Below are 15,704 nucleotides of genomic sequence, written 5' to 3'. Positions count from 1 at the left end.
TCCGGGAGGGCGGTGAGCACCTCGAGTCTTGTCACCGAGAGCATGCAGAAAGCAAGAGCAGGCAGCGGAAGGAGCGTGCGGCAAACCAGACTCCCCACCCACCCTTTCCTTCAATGACTGTCTGTCCCACCTGTGACAGAGACTGTAATTCCTGTATTGAACTGTAGAGTCACCTGATAACTCACTTTTAGAGTAGAAGCAAGTCTTCCTCGATTGCGATGGACTGCCTATGATGATACTGAACTTTAATGATACTGATAATTTTCTTTTTCTCCTACAAAACAATTATGTTTATTGAAATGACTATAAAAGTTTGCCAAAACACATGGGTGGCAGCAAGTCATAAAACAGTAAATCAATCATCCTCCTCCCCCAGAAATTCCTACGAAGTCAGTTGCTCAGCATGCAGAGGAAGCTGTCACTCTAACACTAGTTGTGTGGTTTACAACACAGGCTTGATGGATAGAATGGCCTTCTCCTGTGTTGTAAAATACTATGACTAAAGATCATCGATTGTAAAAAGATTACAAATGTATACACACATACACATTAAGGTGCTACTGGTAAGTTGGCTCAAACTGTTTTATAAGGCCAAGAGCATTATAACATGCAATCTAGAATGTATTATTCGGGTGCTATAGCATGCTTTTGAGACCACAGTGCAATTGTTAAAAAGTAAACATAATGCTCATGCTCTGCTCCGGCAGAATAGATCAACATAGATTACACTAATGTTTTATTTATTTTAATGAAACATATTAAACATACATTCGTAAATGAATGACCACTTTATGCTCCATTATAAACATGAATCATCAGACTTCTAACAGAGTGACATGATAAGATAATAAAAATTACACATTTTAGGCACAAAAATGAATTCTACAGGCAAGCTAAATCAAATGGCAAGTTCATTTTTGATGTTTTCCATAATGTTAGGGAGCTTTATTTTATAACTCTCTCAAAACTTTTGGGATTACTCTGCTGCAGCCCTGCCATTTTCTGGGGCCCGTCCTATCAAGGAATAATACTTCCAACTGTATGTGGGCAAGCATATATAATGGTGCTAGAACCATACCGTACATGTGACCACTTAGAAGACTGGAAGCAGGGGTCACCTCCTTGGCCCCAGCGTTCAGTGGAAGCAATCATGGGCCATAAAGAGAAGGGCCTGTACAAGATCTCTGAGGACACAGCCATGCACAGGCCCCAAGACCAGCATTAATCATTTTCAGCGCTCAATTGTCCCCCTTCAGGGATTTTGGCAGCACCCATCCCCAAGGCTCAGATTGACCCAGCAGCGGCTGTGGAGCCTGTCTCCCACACATAAGTAATGCCCAGGGCCATAAATATGATGTAGTTCAGGGGAGCATCTCTGGGGCAGGCCATAATCCCACTCAGCAGCAGATACCAACCAATCAGAATGCTATAGCCTTTTCTGTGTAGTCTCATACACAAAATATGGCCATTTAACCAAGGTACTGAAGAGCATTGACTGCCAGAATCATACCCTAGTAAAGTGCCAATGTCTTCAAGAGAGGGAGAGAAAAACAGCAGAGAGAGAAAGAAAAAATTTAAGTACTGTAGCTTCATTTAAGCACCCAAATGTGGATGAAAACAAAATAGAAGCTCCATTAATTCTGGACAGTGCTTCCATACCTCAACCAGTAAGTGCAGGCGAGACAATAATTCCAATATATTGATCAGCTGTGCAAATTTATTCTGCACAAATTGAGAATATACTTTTACCATTTAACAGCAAGGTTCTGCACTTCACCATTCTTGTCTTCCAGTAACTTCAAGATCATCTTAACCACCTTTCTTTCGCTGTCATCATCCAATTTAATAGAGTCTTTCTGCAATTCTGTCATCAAGTCATTGGTAGCCATGAATCTGAAAATTATACAAATGAAATGCAATTTTGTAATAAAAAAGGAGTTTTGTATTAACAATACTCTGTTATTACTCAATAGTATGTGCTTATTTTTGCAATGACGGTGACTGGTAAAAGATGCCACAGAAAATGGTTGACCGTTGTATGTTTCCCACTCTGCAGCAACAGCATAATTTCAGCAAAAATCTATTCACATAATGATTCTGCTACTTTAGTACTGAAAAGAGGAATTAACTTGCATTTATAACACCTTTTACAACCTCAGGGCATCCCAAAGCACATTAAAGCCAATGAATTACCAGGACAATTCTAACACAGCTCAGACAAAATGCAAGACTCCTCGACATTATCAAAGCAATACATTTAATCTATCAACCCATCTGCAATCCCTTTCCACTAATGTAACCCTTTTAGTTCTCTTCCTTTACTCCTCTTTACCCGACAACAGCTTTGGTCCAAATATAGACACAAGAGCTGAATTCCAGAAGTGAGATGAGTGTAACTGCTTGATCGAGTGTGGCACCAAGGAGATCGAGTGTGCCACCAAGGAGCCCGAGTAAAACTGCAGTCAATGGGGATCAGGGGAAAATACTCCAGTGGCACAAAAGAAAGATGGTTGTGGTTGTTGGGGGGGCAAATCATCTCTGCCCAAGGACATGGCTGCAGAGTTCTTCACGACAGCATCCTAGGCTCAACTATTTTCAGCTACTTCATCAATCACCTCCCCTCCATCATGTGGTCAGAAGTAGTGATGTTCGCTGATGATTGCAGTGTTCAGCACCATTCGCAATTCGTCAGATAATGAAGTCCATGCCCGCATGCAGCAAGATCTGGACAACATCTAAGCTTGGGCTGATGTGTGGTGCGAATGTTACTTTCCACATAAGTACCAGGCAATGAACATTTCCAACAAGAGAACCTAGACGCCACCTCTTGACATTCAATTACATTACCATCGCCAAATCCCCTGCCATCAACATCCTGGGGAGGAGGGTCACCAGTGACCAGAAAATCAATGAGACTAGCCACAAAAATACCGTGGATACTAGAGCAGGTTAGGAGCTGGTTATTTAGTGATGAGTGTCTCGCCTCCTGGCTCCCCAAAGCCATTTGACCATCTACAAGATAAGTCAAGCATGTGACAAAATACACCCCACTTCCCTGGATGGGAACAGATGCAACAACACACAAGACACTCAACGCCATCCAGGACAAAGCAGCCCATCCACCATCGGTGTACCACGGCTGCAGTGTACTGCAAGTTGCCACGGTTTCTTCCACAACACCTTCCAAACCCGCGACCTCTACCGCCTAGGTCATGGGCAGGAGGTTATCACTGTCAAATTCCCCACCAAGTCACGCACAAACCGACTACAATTGTACAAAGAGCACAGGAGGTGGCCATTCGGCCCATCGTGACTGTGCCGGCACTCTGAGCTATCCAATTAGTCCCACTCCGCTGCTCTTTCCCCATAGCCCTGCAAATTTTTCCTTTTCAAGTATTCAATTCCCTTTTGAAAGTTATGAATGAATCTGCTTTCACCACCATTTCAGGCAATGCATTTGAGGTAATGGCCCTGAATTTGTGGTTGGAGGCTTCCAGCGGGGAAATGTCTCCAATCCGCAAATAAAATGCCCGCGTACCTGGTGGTATGGAGGTGACCTGGGCCTCTCCAGTATCCCAGGAGAGCAGGCAGTTCGCAAGTGCCATTGATCATGTGGGCCAGCCCAATCAATAAAAAGGAATTCCCATTCGTGCGTATGGAGATTTTGTATGTACGGAAATCCCATAAGCATGAATGGGAACACCCCAAAAAATACATCTACACATCAAATAGGTTGTTTCCCCTGGCTGGAGTGTCTAGAACTAGGGGACAGTCTCACGATATGGGGTAGGCCATTTAAGACAGAGATGAGGAAGGATTTCTTCAATCAGAGGGTTGTGAATCTTTGGAATTCTCTGCCCCAGATATATATATCTTATATTCAAGTCTGAGATAGATAGATTTGTGGAGTCTAGGAGAATCAGGGGATATGGAGATCGGGCAGGAAAGTGAAGCTGAGGTCGATGATTAGCCATGATCTTATTGAATGGCGGAGCAGACTCGAGGGGCCATATGGCCTATTCTTTCTCCTAGTTCTTATGTTCTTAAATCAATAAATAAAAACATTATATATTTAAAATGAATTAAAATGCCATTTAATTAAATATTTAAAACAATGATTTAAAGGGGCTAAAAATAAACATATCATTGCACAGGTTTTTTAAATGCATAAATGATAGAAAAAGATTATTTTTATGATTTGTTAAACTCTTACACTGGTAAAAGCAGGCCTTACACTTGCTTTTATCAAGCATAAGAATTTCACGGGCATTCGCTGGGCAGAAGTTGGGCAAATAGCCCTTTTCCCGGGGATGTATTGGATCTCTATCGCAAGTTCCTGGTTTTCAAACAGGCCCTTCGTGTGCTAAAACCCAGAATTTGCGCGGTCCTTACGGGCACATACACACCTCGTACGCACCCGTATGGACCGCAAATTACGGGCCTATAACTTGCTGCATAAAAACATTTCTCTTCCTATTACTCCTTGTTCATTTGAGTCTCATTGCCGAGAGCATGCAGAAACCAAGCGCAGGCAGCGGAAAGAGCATGTGGCAAACCAGTCCCACCCACCATTTCCCTCAACGACTATCTGTCCCACCTGTAACAGGGACTGTGGTTCTCGTATTGGACTGTTCAGCCACCTAAGGACTCATTTTTAGAGTGGAAGCAAGTTTTCCTCGATTCGAGAGACTGCCTACAATGATGATGTTCATTTGCCAATGATCTTAAATCTGTGTCCTCTGGTTACCGACCCTCTTCCCTGTAGAAACAGTTTCTTCCTATGAACACTATCAAAACTCCATATAATTTTGAACACCTTGGTTAAATCTCCCCTTACACTTCTCCGCTCCAAAGAGAACAATCCTGGCTTCTCTAGCCTCTCCACTTACTGAAGTCCTTCATCCCGGGTACCAATCTAGTAAATCTCCTCTGTATAGCTTCTCCAAGGCTTTCAAGATGTGATGCCCAGAACTGGACATAATACTTTAGCTGAGATCCAATCAGTGATTTATAAAGGTTTAGCATAACATCCTTGTTTTTATATTCTATTTATAAAGCCATAGATCCCATATGCTTTTTAATAGCCTCATCAACTTGTCCTGCCACCTTCAAAGATTTGTGCATGCAAACCCCCAGGTCTCTCTGTTCTTGCTCCCTTTAAAATTGTACCATTTAGTTTATCTTTCCTTATTTATCCTTCCAAAATGCATCACTTGGACTTGGACATATATCACCATTCTTTCGTCATTGCTGGGTCATAATCCTGGAATGTCTGACCCAATAGTATTGTGGGAGTAACTTCACCACATGGACTGCAACGATTCAAGAAGGCAGGCCCACCACCACATTCTCAAGGGCAACTGCCCCTGCCAGAGATGCCTATATCCCAAGATTAATTTTTTTTTTTAAAAAGGCAGTCAGCACAACAGTAAGGGTGCTCTCGAATTAGGGATGTGAAATCTAGGACATTGTTCCAACTCCTGAGTGATATCCAGTAACCCCTCCTGAGAAGTCTGTGTGTACATCAGTTCAGAACAAGATGTAAAACCCTCCACAATTAATAGGCCTTGTGAGACTCATTGCTAAGTTTACACATGAAGAATATTTGGATTGGGGGGGGGGGGGGGGGGTGGTGAGGATCAAAACTGGTGGGAAATACAAAACACAATGCTTTAACAGGTGAACGAACCAATCACGGCTGCGTTGCCAGAGGCTTTGCTGCAGTTATGTGACGGTTTAAAATTAAATCAGTGACAAAGCATTTAACATTAAAAGCTTAATTATCCGCACTCGGAAGACAATTAAGAGCTCAGATTGATGATTTCTGAAGTGATCACCAACCCACCACCAGCCCTCAGTTACACGGACTCCACAGCTCAGGAACCGCAGGAGTTAGGAATGCAAAACTCAGGCTCCAAGCTGGGAACCTGCGCACCGCCTAGCCCGGGGGATATGTACAGGTAGATGGAGAGAGAGAGAGAGAGAGAGAGAGAGAGAGAAAGCGGCCGTCGGGGTAGGGGTATATTCAGGTAGAGAGCGCGGCCAGGGAGCAGCACAGTCCCATCGCAAACCGCAGAGGTGAGAGCCGCACATTCTTGAGGCCATTCACTTCACATTGCGGCTCGATTCGGGGCACCGGGGGAGAGAGGGAGGGTGACTGCTGCGAGAGTGCGGCCCCGCTATAAAAAGGAGGCCTGGCAGGGTCCGCGCAAACTTCCAACTGGGGAGCGGGAGAGAAAAAAAAACAATCGGCCGCATCCCGGGACAAAGAGCCGGAGCCCGCGCCGCGGCCGTTACCTGAAGTCCTTGTCGCTGGACGTCATCTTCTCCAGCAGGTTGGAGATGTGGTAGGAGGCGCTCGCCATGTTGTGGCCTTCGCTCCCGCGCCTCCCGCTCTTCTTGTTGATGTTGTTGTGCCTCGGCTCCGGGCCCAGCTCCGCCTCGCTGTCTAACCGGGAGGAGGAGGAGGAGTAGGAGGAGGCGGGGCGCAGCAGGGTGAGGGTGGGGGGGTGTGGAAAGGCCGGGGACCCGCGCTGCAGTCGGCCGACTGCTTTTTTTTTCCCGCCCCACCGCGGCTGGAAGGAGTGGTGGCGAGCTCGGGCTCTGAGCGGACCAGAGGAGCGAGGCCGCCGCCACCACCACCACCACCGCGCGCGTCTCTCGGCAGCTGCGGGCAATCCGGCGGCGGGTCAGAGTTCACCGCACATGGGCAGTCTGCTCCGGCCGAGCCCATTGGTCCCTGTGGCAGGCTCCAGAACACAAACCTCACTTCAGTGTCTGAGTTTCAAAAATAAAGCAGCATTTAGGAAGAATAGTCGTATGCTAGTTGTTAACGTATCTTTCAAGCGGCGGCAGGCATGTTGTGTCTTTCCAGCATTTTCTGTTATTTCCAACATTTTTGCTATTCGTCTTTTTTTCTATTGCCTCTGGATCTTTTTGTTCTTTTGCCCATCCTATCTTCTTTGCATTTTGCAGCATATCTCAAAAATAGTTATAATAGTCACTTCATTTACTTTAAAATATATTTACTCTGACAAAATGGCTAACTGCGACTTTTGTGTAATTCCTTAGTCGTACTTTGCTGGATGTATCTCAGCTGTGGCTCAGTGGATAGCACACTCTGAGTCAGAAGGTTGTGGGTTCAAGTCCCTGGAGTGGGACTTGAGCACAAAAAAAAATCTAGGCTGACACTTCAGTCATCATCATCATAGGCGGTTCCTCGAGCGAGGATGACTTGCTTCCACAAGAGTTCATAGATGTTTCAATGAAGGACCCAATGTTCCAGTCCTGAATTCCAATTGAGGGGGTGGAAGATGCCAGTGCGTGGATTTTTTTTAACGTGCGGTGACTGTTGCACACCAGCCACCACAAGGAGTTGACAGAGCTTGGCCTTTATCCAGTGTCGAGGGTTGAACCAGGACAACTGGAGACCTGCTCTGCTGCACGGACCTAGTGCGCGCACACATTGCAGTGTGGGCTGGCCCGTGCTGCCCCTTGGCTCTTCTGCGCCCTGTACCCTCATTCGCCGCACCTTTGCCCACGATGTTCCAGGGTCCAGCTCTATTTATAGCCCCGACCTGCGGTGGTGTTCTCACAGGTGCCCACGATGTTCCAGGGCCCGGTGCTGTGCTGAGGGAGCACTGCACTGTTGGAGGTGCCGTCTTTCGGATGAGACAAGACCCCGTCTGCTCTCTCAATTGGCCGTAAAAGAGCCTATGGCACTATTTTGAAGAAAACCAAGGGAGTTATCCCTCAATCAACATAACCAAAAAACCCAGATTATCTGATCATTATTATCATCATCATCATCATAGACAGTCCCTCAGAATCTAGGAAGACTTGCTTCCACTCCTGAAGTGAGTTCTTTGGTAGCTGGACAGTCCAATACAAGAGTCACAAGTGAGACAGATAGTCGTTGAGGGAAGGGGTGGATGAGACTGGTTTGCCGCACGCTTTTTCCATTGCCTGCGCTGGATTTCTGCATGCTCTCTGTTGTGTCCTTAGATGCTCTATCAATGACTCCACGAGGCTGTGTGTGTTGTACTTGAACTGGAATTACCTTAGTCCTTTATTAGTTAACTCCAGAGTGAGGATTACACCTGGTGGCCTGCCTTTTATACTAGGCCAGGCACACCTGTACAGGTAACCTACAAGTCTCCTACTGCTGTGCCCTCTGGTGGCACACCTTGATATTGTACCAACAGTAGCCATGCAAGATACATGGCATCACTCCTCCCTGAACCCTCAGTGAAAATCGCCTCTGCATTACTTAAGCTCTGGGCTTAGCCTCTATACGGGTTCTGTCTGGTGGACCTCTAGTGCGTGGTTGGTGCAGTAGCATGCTGGTGGTTGCTCTCTCAATTGGCTGTAAAAGAGCCCATGGCACTATTTTGAAGAAAACCAAGGGAGTAATCCCTCAATCAACATAACCAAAAAACCCAGATTATCTGGTTGTCGTCGTCATCATCATCATAGGCAGTCCCTCAGAATCTAGGAAGACTTGCTTCCACTCCTGAAGTGAGTTCTTTGGTAGCTGGACAGTCCAATACAAGAGTCACAAGTGAGACAGATAGTCGTTGAGGGAAGGGTTGCTGGTGGTTGCTGTTTGTGTGTGTGTGTACCTGACCACTCCATTCTTCTTCTCCTCCTCCTCTCCCTCCCACACCACGTTGGTGTGGCGAGGGCTCTTGGCATTCATGTACACATGTTCAGGTAAGTGGGTTTTGCATGTTTTTTTTAGTGTTTCTGTGGTGCGACAAGAGTATTAGGTGCCTTGTCAATGTGGTGACCAGTGCGTAAGGACAAGCTAGTTCCGGAGCTGCTGGGTGGTGTCCCTGCAGTCCTGTGGCGGTTCAGTGCCTGGTGCTGGCAGTGGGAAGCCGGTTGGCTCATGTAGCCTGCTCTCAGGGCTGTTGCCGTGGTTCCTAGCGTCAGGCCGGTTCACAGATGTCTGTGACCACCCCCCCCACTGTCCTTTCTTTACACCCTGAGTCCCAGCTGCTCCCTGAGGAGCTGTCGTCTAGCAGTGCACAGGGAATCGCTGGCCTGAGCGCCACTTGGTTTGAGATCCTGACTGGTGCTTGTTTCCTCTGGGGAAACAGTGGCGAGTGACCCTACATCTAGGGGTATGGCCTTAGTGCAGTCTGATCCTTCAGGCTCGTGGCAGTTGGTGCCATCGGTTGCCTGAGAGATGGAGCCGACCCAGGACATGGTATCACCATCGGTGCCTTTGCCCTGCTGTGGTCACTTCTTAGCAGCTCGTGTGTGTTGGCTGCTTGTGGCCACACTTCGTGGTGCATGACTCTGGTCCCTGGGACGCAGGCTAGTGCATTGGGTAGCTTACTGGACCTGTGTGCACCCGATGGGTGTCTGCCCATTGCATTGGCTGCGTGTGGTGGGAATCCTGCATCACACAGCTTTTCCTTACTTATGATGGACACTCTTGGAGTCCAATTGCGATCGCGCAACTTTTCCTCGCTGGTTGCATATGCACAGTTCAAATCATCAATTACATGTTGTACATAATCGCACTACTTTTCTTCGCTGGTTGCATGTATACAATTCCGATTTATCAGTTACACATTTTACATGGTCAGTTACACACGTTACATAATCCGTTACACCTTTAGTCTCTAACTTACAACTCTTGTTACATTTTGTGGAACTTTACCTTTAATTGTAGTGGGTTGCCGGCCTCCTTTAAGAAAGCCTTGCTTGCTTTACCCCAATCCGCTTCTCCGTTTGGCGCCACGTGTTGCGTCATCAGGGCTGCACCTCGTGGTCTGGCTGCGGCCATCTTTGTCTTCAGCACATCACCTCGTGGTGCGGGCGCCATCTTTTCTTCGTCCACGATGTCAACTGCGATGATCCTCTTCTCCCCAGGTTCTGCCTCCGCAGTTGAGAAGTCGCTGATGGATCCGATGTTCTCCTTCTTGAGTCCTGCCACTGGAGCCTGGAAGGTGCGTTCGGGTTGTGGAAGGTGCGTTCGGGTTGTCTCAGCTGGATCATCTCCACGCAGTCATGCTGAGTGGTCTGAGTCTCGGGTGCCGGGCTGGTCAGCTCACCGGTGCTGGGTCCACCCTCAGGTGAGGGCTTGCTTTGCCTCTGAACGCAGAGGGCTTCGATCACTGGAGGGGTGAAATCTTCTCACGTCCACTGGATCTTCTCCATCCACCTCCTGCCGAGTGGCATTGGTCCGTCACCTGCAACAATCCACAGAGATAACTTGTGCACCGCCCCATCATGGAGTACCTTTACATTCGCACTACCAGCGACTGGGATGATTTCATTGGTGTAGGTGCACAGCTTTGCCTGAACCGGGGCCAACTCTGGTCATTCAGCTGGATTGTCCCATAGCATCTCAAAGGCTTCTTGATTCATCACTGACTGGCTCGCCCCCGTGTCCACTTCCATGAAGACTGGACTTCCCTCTATCTTGACTTCCATCTTCAGTGGGGAGCACTCGTTGGTGCAGGCAAACATGCTATGTACCTCCCCATGGGACTGGGCTGCCTCTCTGCCTATCGGTTCATAATCCACGCTGGATTCATGGCTATCTGCGGACTCCTCATCGACACAGTAAGTCCTATTTCTCTTACACATTCGCTGGAGGTGGGCCTATTTGCCGCAGCCTTTGCAAACATCGTCTTTAAAATAGCACTGGTGAGCCCTGTGATTCCCTCCGTAACGCCAACATGGTACTATTCTATTAGTCCCCCTCGGCGGACTTGGAGTTAAGGGACTCGGGCCTGTTCTCTCTTCCCTAAGAGGATTCGTACTCTACAGTCCAGCTCCTGGATGGTGCCACTGTGCACAGTACCTGCCGGGTTTGAGTCCTGGGGGTGAGACATCTGCCTAGAGCCGCAGGCCGAGATCATGAGTGCCTGGCTCACAGAGATAGCCTTCTGCAGGGTGACTGTGGTATCTGCCGACAGTAGCTTGTGAAGAAGGCCCTCATAGCCAATTCCAATGACGAAAATGTCCTGCAGTGCTTTGTTAAAGTGGGTGCCGAACTCGCACGGTGCGCCAGCCTCCTGGGTCTGCGGTGTACTTCGCGACTTCCTGGCTTTCGGGCCGTCGGTGGGTATAGAACCGGTGTCTGGCTGTGAGGATGCTCTCCTTGGGTTTGAGTTGCTCCTGGATCAGGGTTACGAGCTCGTTGTACGACTTGGTCGTTGTCTTCGCTGGTGCCAGCAAGTCCCTGACGAGGCCATAGACATTGGGCCCTCAAGCGCCGCACTATCCTGTTAACCAGTTATCAGCCAGTGCGGCCAGGTCGTCTCCTGCCAGATCGTTTGCTGTGAAAAAGTGTTCTAGCCTCTCCACAAAGGCGTCCCAATCATCACCATCGGTGAACTGCTGCAATGTACCAAGGATAGTCATTTCCATGTGAAAGTTCGTTTTCTCGTCACCAGTTGTTGTGTCCTTAGATGCTCGAACAATGACTCCACGAGGCAGTGTGGTGCACTTGAACTGTAGTGACCTTAGTCCTTTATTAGTTAACGCCAGAGTGAGGATCACACCTGGTGGCCTGCCTTTTATACTAGGCCAGGCACACCTGTACAGGTAACCTATAAGTCTCCCACTGCTGTGCTCTCTGGTGGCACACCTTGATATGTTACCAACATGGCCATGTACGATACATGACACTCAGCGTTGAGACTCGAGATGCCCAGCACCCTCTCAGATGCACTTCCTCCACTTAGGGCAGTCTTGGGCCAGGGACTCCCAGGTGTCAGTGGGGATGTTGCACTTTATCAGGGAAGCTTTGAGGGTGTTTTTGTAACGATTCCGCTGCCCACCTTTGGCTCGTTTGCCGTGAAGGAGCTCCGAGTAGAGCACTTGCTTTGGGAGTCTCGTGTCTGGCATGCGAACTGTGGCCTGCCCAGCGGAGCTGATCAAGTGTGGTCAATGCTTCAATGCTGGGGATGTTAGCCTGGACCATGATGCTGATGTTGGTGCGCCTGTCCTCCCAAGGGATTTGTAGGATCTTGTGGGGACATCGTTGGTGATGTTTCTCCAGCAACTTGAGGTGTCTGCTGTACATGGTCCCTGTCTCTGAGCCATATAGGAGGGCAGGTATTACTACTGCCCTGTAAACCATGAGCTTGGTGGAAGTTTTGAGGGCCTGGTCTTCAAACACACTTTTTTTTCCTCAGGCGGCCGAAGGCTGCACTGCCGCACTGGAGGCGGTGTTGGATCTTGTTGCCGATGCCTGCTCTTGTTCATAGGAGGCGCCTGAGATATGGGAAGTGGTCCATGGTGTCCAGGGCAGCGCCGTGGATCTTGATGACTGGGGGGCAGTGCTGTACGGTGAGGACTGGCTGGTGGAGGACCTTTGTCTTATGGATGTTTAGCGTGAGGCCCATGCTTTCGTATGCCTCAGTAAATACGAGGCGTACGAAAGCATGGGTCTAACATTAAACATTGCTGATCTTGGGAGCTTGCTTGTGCTTGGCGCGCAAATTGGCTGCCGCATTTTCGCGTTACAACAGTGACTGCACTCCAAAAAGTGCTTCATTGGCTGAGAAGCTCTTTGAGAACTACAGTGGTCGCGAGTGGCGCTATATTAATCCAAGTCTTTTTTCTTTCTAATGTGTTTTGTGATGTCATTGAACTGAAGTTTGAAGTCAACGGAAATAAAAGTGGGAGAGGCGTATAACAGGTTGTCGACTCGTTATCACTCGTTTTGCACTACTGCACAAAGTCAATATTTGCCCCATTGAATTCTAACCCCCTTCACAGAAACATCCTATCCTCATCTACCAACCCTCCCCATTCATAATGACATTCTTTTCCCTCTACCCCTCAACTTTACTTGGAATTCCTTTCCCCTTTCCCTCGCCTTCAATTCAACCTGGCACTCTTCTTCTCCCCACCCCAGTTCAAGCAGGCATTCTCTTCCCCACTTGAATTCCCTCAGTTCAATCTAACAATTGTTTGTCTTCACCACTCCCCGCCCTCCACCTAATATTAATTTCTCCTCAAAGTCTCTCTTCTCTTGACTGCCATCTCTTTCCCTTTTAAATACGATCTATTGCTCTCTTTATTGGTATGCATTTATTTCCCCTTTAATGCCATGCACTGTTGCCCCCACCCTCCCATCACGCTACATTCCCCATTCCTGGCTGATTTCTACTTCCAATGAATCAGTCTGGGGCCCCTCTCCTTAGTGCTGTTCATGCCACAAATGCACTGATTCTGTTGCTGCTAATGGTCGTGCACAGTAGCTTAAAACTCTTGCTCTCACCAGAGATGCTGCCTATAGTATTGAAGCCCATGGAATAAAAGGGACAGTGGCAGCATGGATACAAAATTGACTAAGTGATAGGGAACAGAGAGTAGTGGGGAACGGTTGTTTATTGGACTGGAGCAAGGTATACATTGGTGTTCCCCAGGGGTCAGTATTAGGACTGTTTTTGTTATGTTAATAACTTAGAATTGGGTGTACAGGTCACAATTTCAATATTTGCAGATGACACAAAACTTAGAAGTATAGTGAATAGTGAGGAGGATAGTGATAGACTTCAGGAAGACATAGACAGGCTGGTGGAATGGGTGGACATGTGGCAGATGAAATTTAATGCAGAAAAGTGCAAAGTAATACATTTTGGTCAGAAGATCGTGGAGAGGCAATATAAACGAAAGGGTACAATTCTGAAGGGGGTGCATAAACAGAGATCATGGAGTATATGTGCACAAATAGCAGTTAAAAAAGCTTACGGGATCCTGGGCTTCATAAATTGAGTACAAAAGCAAGGAAGTTATGATGAACCTTTATAAAACACTGGTTCGGCCTCAACTGGAGTATTGTGCCGAATTCTGGGCACTGCACTTTAGGAAGGATGTGAAGACCTTAGAGTGGGTGCAGAAAAGATTTACAAGAATGGTTCCAGGGATGGAGGACTTCAGTTGTGTGGATAGACTGGAGAAGCTGGGGTTGTTCTCCTTAAAGCAGAGAAGGTTGAGATGAGATTTGATAGAGGTGCTCAAAATCAAGAGGGGTCTAGACAGAGTAGATGGAAAGAAACTCTTCCCATTGGCTGGGAGCTGACATGGGTTCAAAGGGCCGAACGGCCTCCTTCTGTACTGTAACAAACAATATGAAGATGAAGTGGGCCCAGTTCACGCTGATTTTTGTCTGCAACTGCTGCCAATAACTAGGCTACTAAAATGCCGACTTAGTGTGAATCACTGATGGTTGGAATGTAAGTCATTGTCTTCAAATAAGAAAATAAATTGTAGAAATTTAAAAATTAAATAAACTGTCAGATAGTAGTATTGGCAAGAGTTGTCAGAAATAAAACGAAATCCACTCACAATGTAAAGGATCTTTGAAACTCCAGATGGAGAATCCCAGTTGTTTCCAGAAATGTGGTGATAAGAAAATCCATGATCCAACATAACCAAATCAATACACTCAAATTTCTAATCTTGCAATAGATAACCTTGCAGAATTTCTGCTCTAATGTTTTTTAAAAATACAGCTATAATGCCAACCACTGCCCTGACTTGGATCAGATAAGAGCATAAACTGAGTCAGCACTGTAGTCAGTACTCAAATTACATGGTTGCATTTTTCAGTTGGTATAGGTGTCAGAGCGTGAGACAATACAGAAACTGAATTAACAATAGTGGTGTGTAACTGGTACAACTAAGACAAAAAATTGATTTATTTTTCCAGTTCTGGGTGGCCAATGACATTGTGCATTTACATCCGTGAGGCAGAATTATCAGCAATATTATTAAGTAACATTGGGCTCAAGTTTCGGCCTGAGTTGCTCCTATTTTTTTTGGAGCAACTAGTTTAGAATGGAGCATCTTAGAAATTGCAATTCTCGGCATTTAGTTTGCTCCAGTTCTAGTCAGTTAGAATAGTTTCATTTTAGAATAGATTTTTTTTTCAAAAGGGGGTGTGACCAGCCATTTACACCTATTTTGCAAGTTTAGGCTGCGAAAACTAACTTTGAATGGAGTAAGTGCAGATTTTTGTACGCTCAGAAAATCCTTGCCTACACTTATAAATCAGGTGTAGGGAACGAAAGATGGGGGGACGGGTGGGAAGTTTACAAACATTAAATACTTCACTTTTACAAATAAAGAGCCATCATCAATAATAAACAGCATGCTGGGACGGGGCTCCCCAGTGTCTCTGTCAGTGTCTCTGAGTTTCTGACAGTGAGGGGGAAGGGGGGTGAGGTGGGAGAGATGAGGGAGAGATGAGAGAGAGAGAGGGGGTGGGGGGTGGGGAGAGAGAGAGAGGGGGTGGGGGGTGGGGAGGGAGGAGAGGGAGAGAGAGAGAGGGGGGAGGGGGGGAAGAGAGAGAGGGGGGAGGGGGGGAAGAGAGAGAGGGGGGAAGAGAGAGGGGGGAGGGGGGGAAGAGAGAGGGGGGGGGAAGGGGGGGGAAGGGGGGAGGGGGGGAAAGGGGGGGAGGGGGGGGAAGGGTCGGGAAGGGAGAGAGGGGGGGAGGGGGGGGAAGAGAGGGGGGGAGGGGGGGGAAGAGAGGGGGGGAGGGGGGGGAAGGGGAGGGGGGGAAGGGGAGGGGGGGAAGAGATGGGGGGAAGAGATGGGGGGGGGAGGGAAGAGATGGAAGAGATGGGGGGGGGGAGGGAAGAGATGGGGGGGGGAGGGAAGAGAGAGAGGGAGGGGAGGGAAGAGAGAGAGGGGGAGGGAGGGAAGAGAGAGGGGAGAGAGAGAGAGAGGGG

General features: G+C 47.7%; 1 protein-coding gene across 1 annotated transcript in view; it reads right to left on the bottom strand.

The window, feature by feature from the left end:
- The window catches only part of cand1 (cullin-associated and neddylation-dissociated 1), a 29,857-nt gene extending 23,176 nt beyond the window's left edge, over positions 1-6,681 (bottom strand). Inside the window, exons 1-2 of the mRNA XM_070900297.1 lie at positions 6,298-6,681; positions 1,750-1,893 (exon numbers count right to left, since the gene is read on the bottom strand). Of these exons, the coding sequence (XP_070756398.1) occupies positions 1,750-1,893; positions 6,298-6,365 (212 nt within the window). The 5' untranslated portion in view covers positions 6,366-6,681. The remainder of the gene's footprint in view (positions 1-1,749; positions 1,894-6,297) is intronic.
- Positions 6,682-15,704: the final 9,023 nt, after the last annotated feature.

The sequence above is a fragment of the Pristiophorus japonicus genome, chromosome 15 (genome assembly GCF_044704955.1).
Source record: "Pristiophorus japonicus isolate sPriJap1 chromosome 15, sPriJap1.hap1, whole genome shotgun sequence".
In the NCBI taxonomy this organism is placed as follows: Eukaryota; Metazoa; Chordata; class Chondrichthyes; family Pristiophoridae; genus Pristiophorus; species Pristiophorus japonicus.
This window is presented reverse-complemented; position numbering and strand designations above follow the sequence as displayed.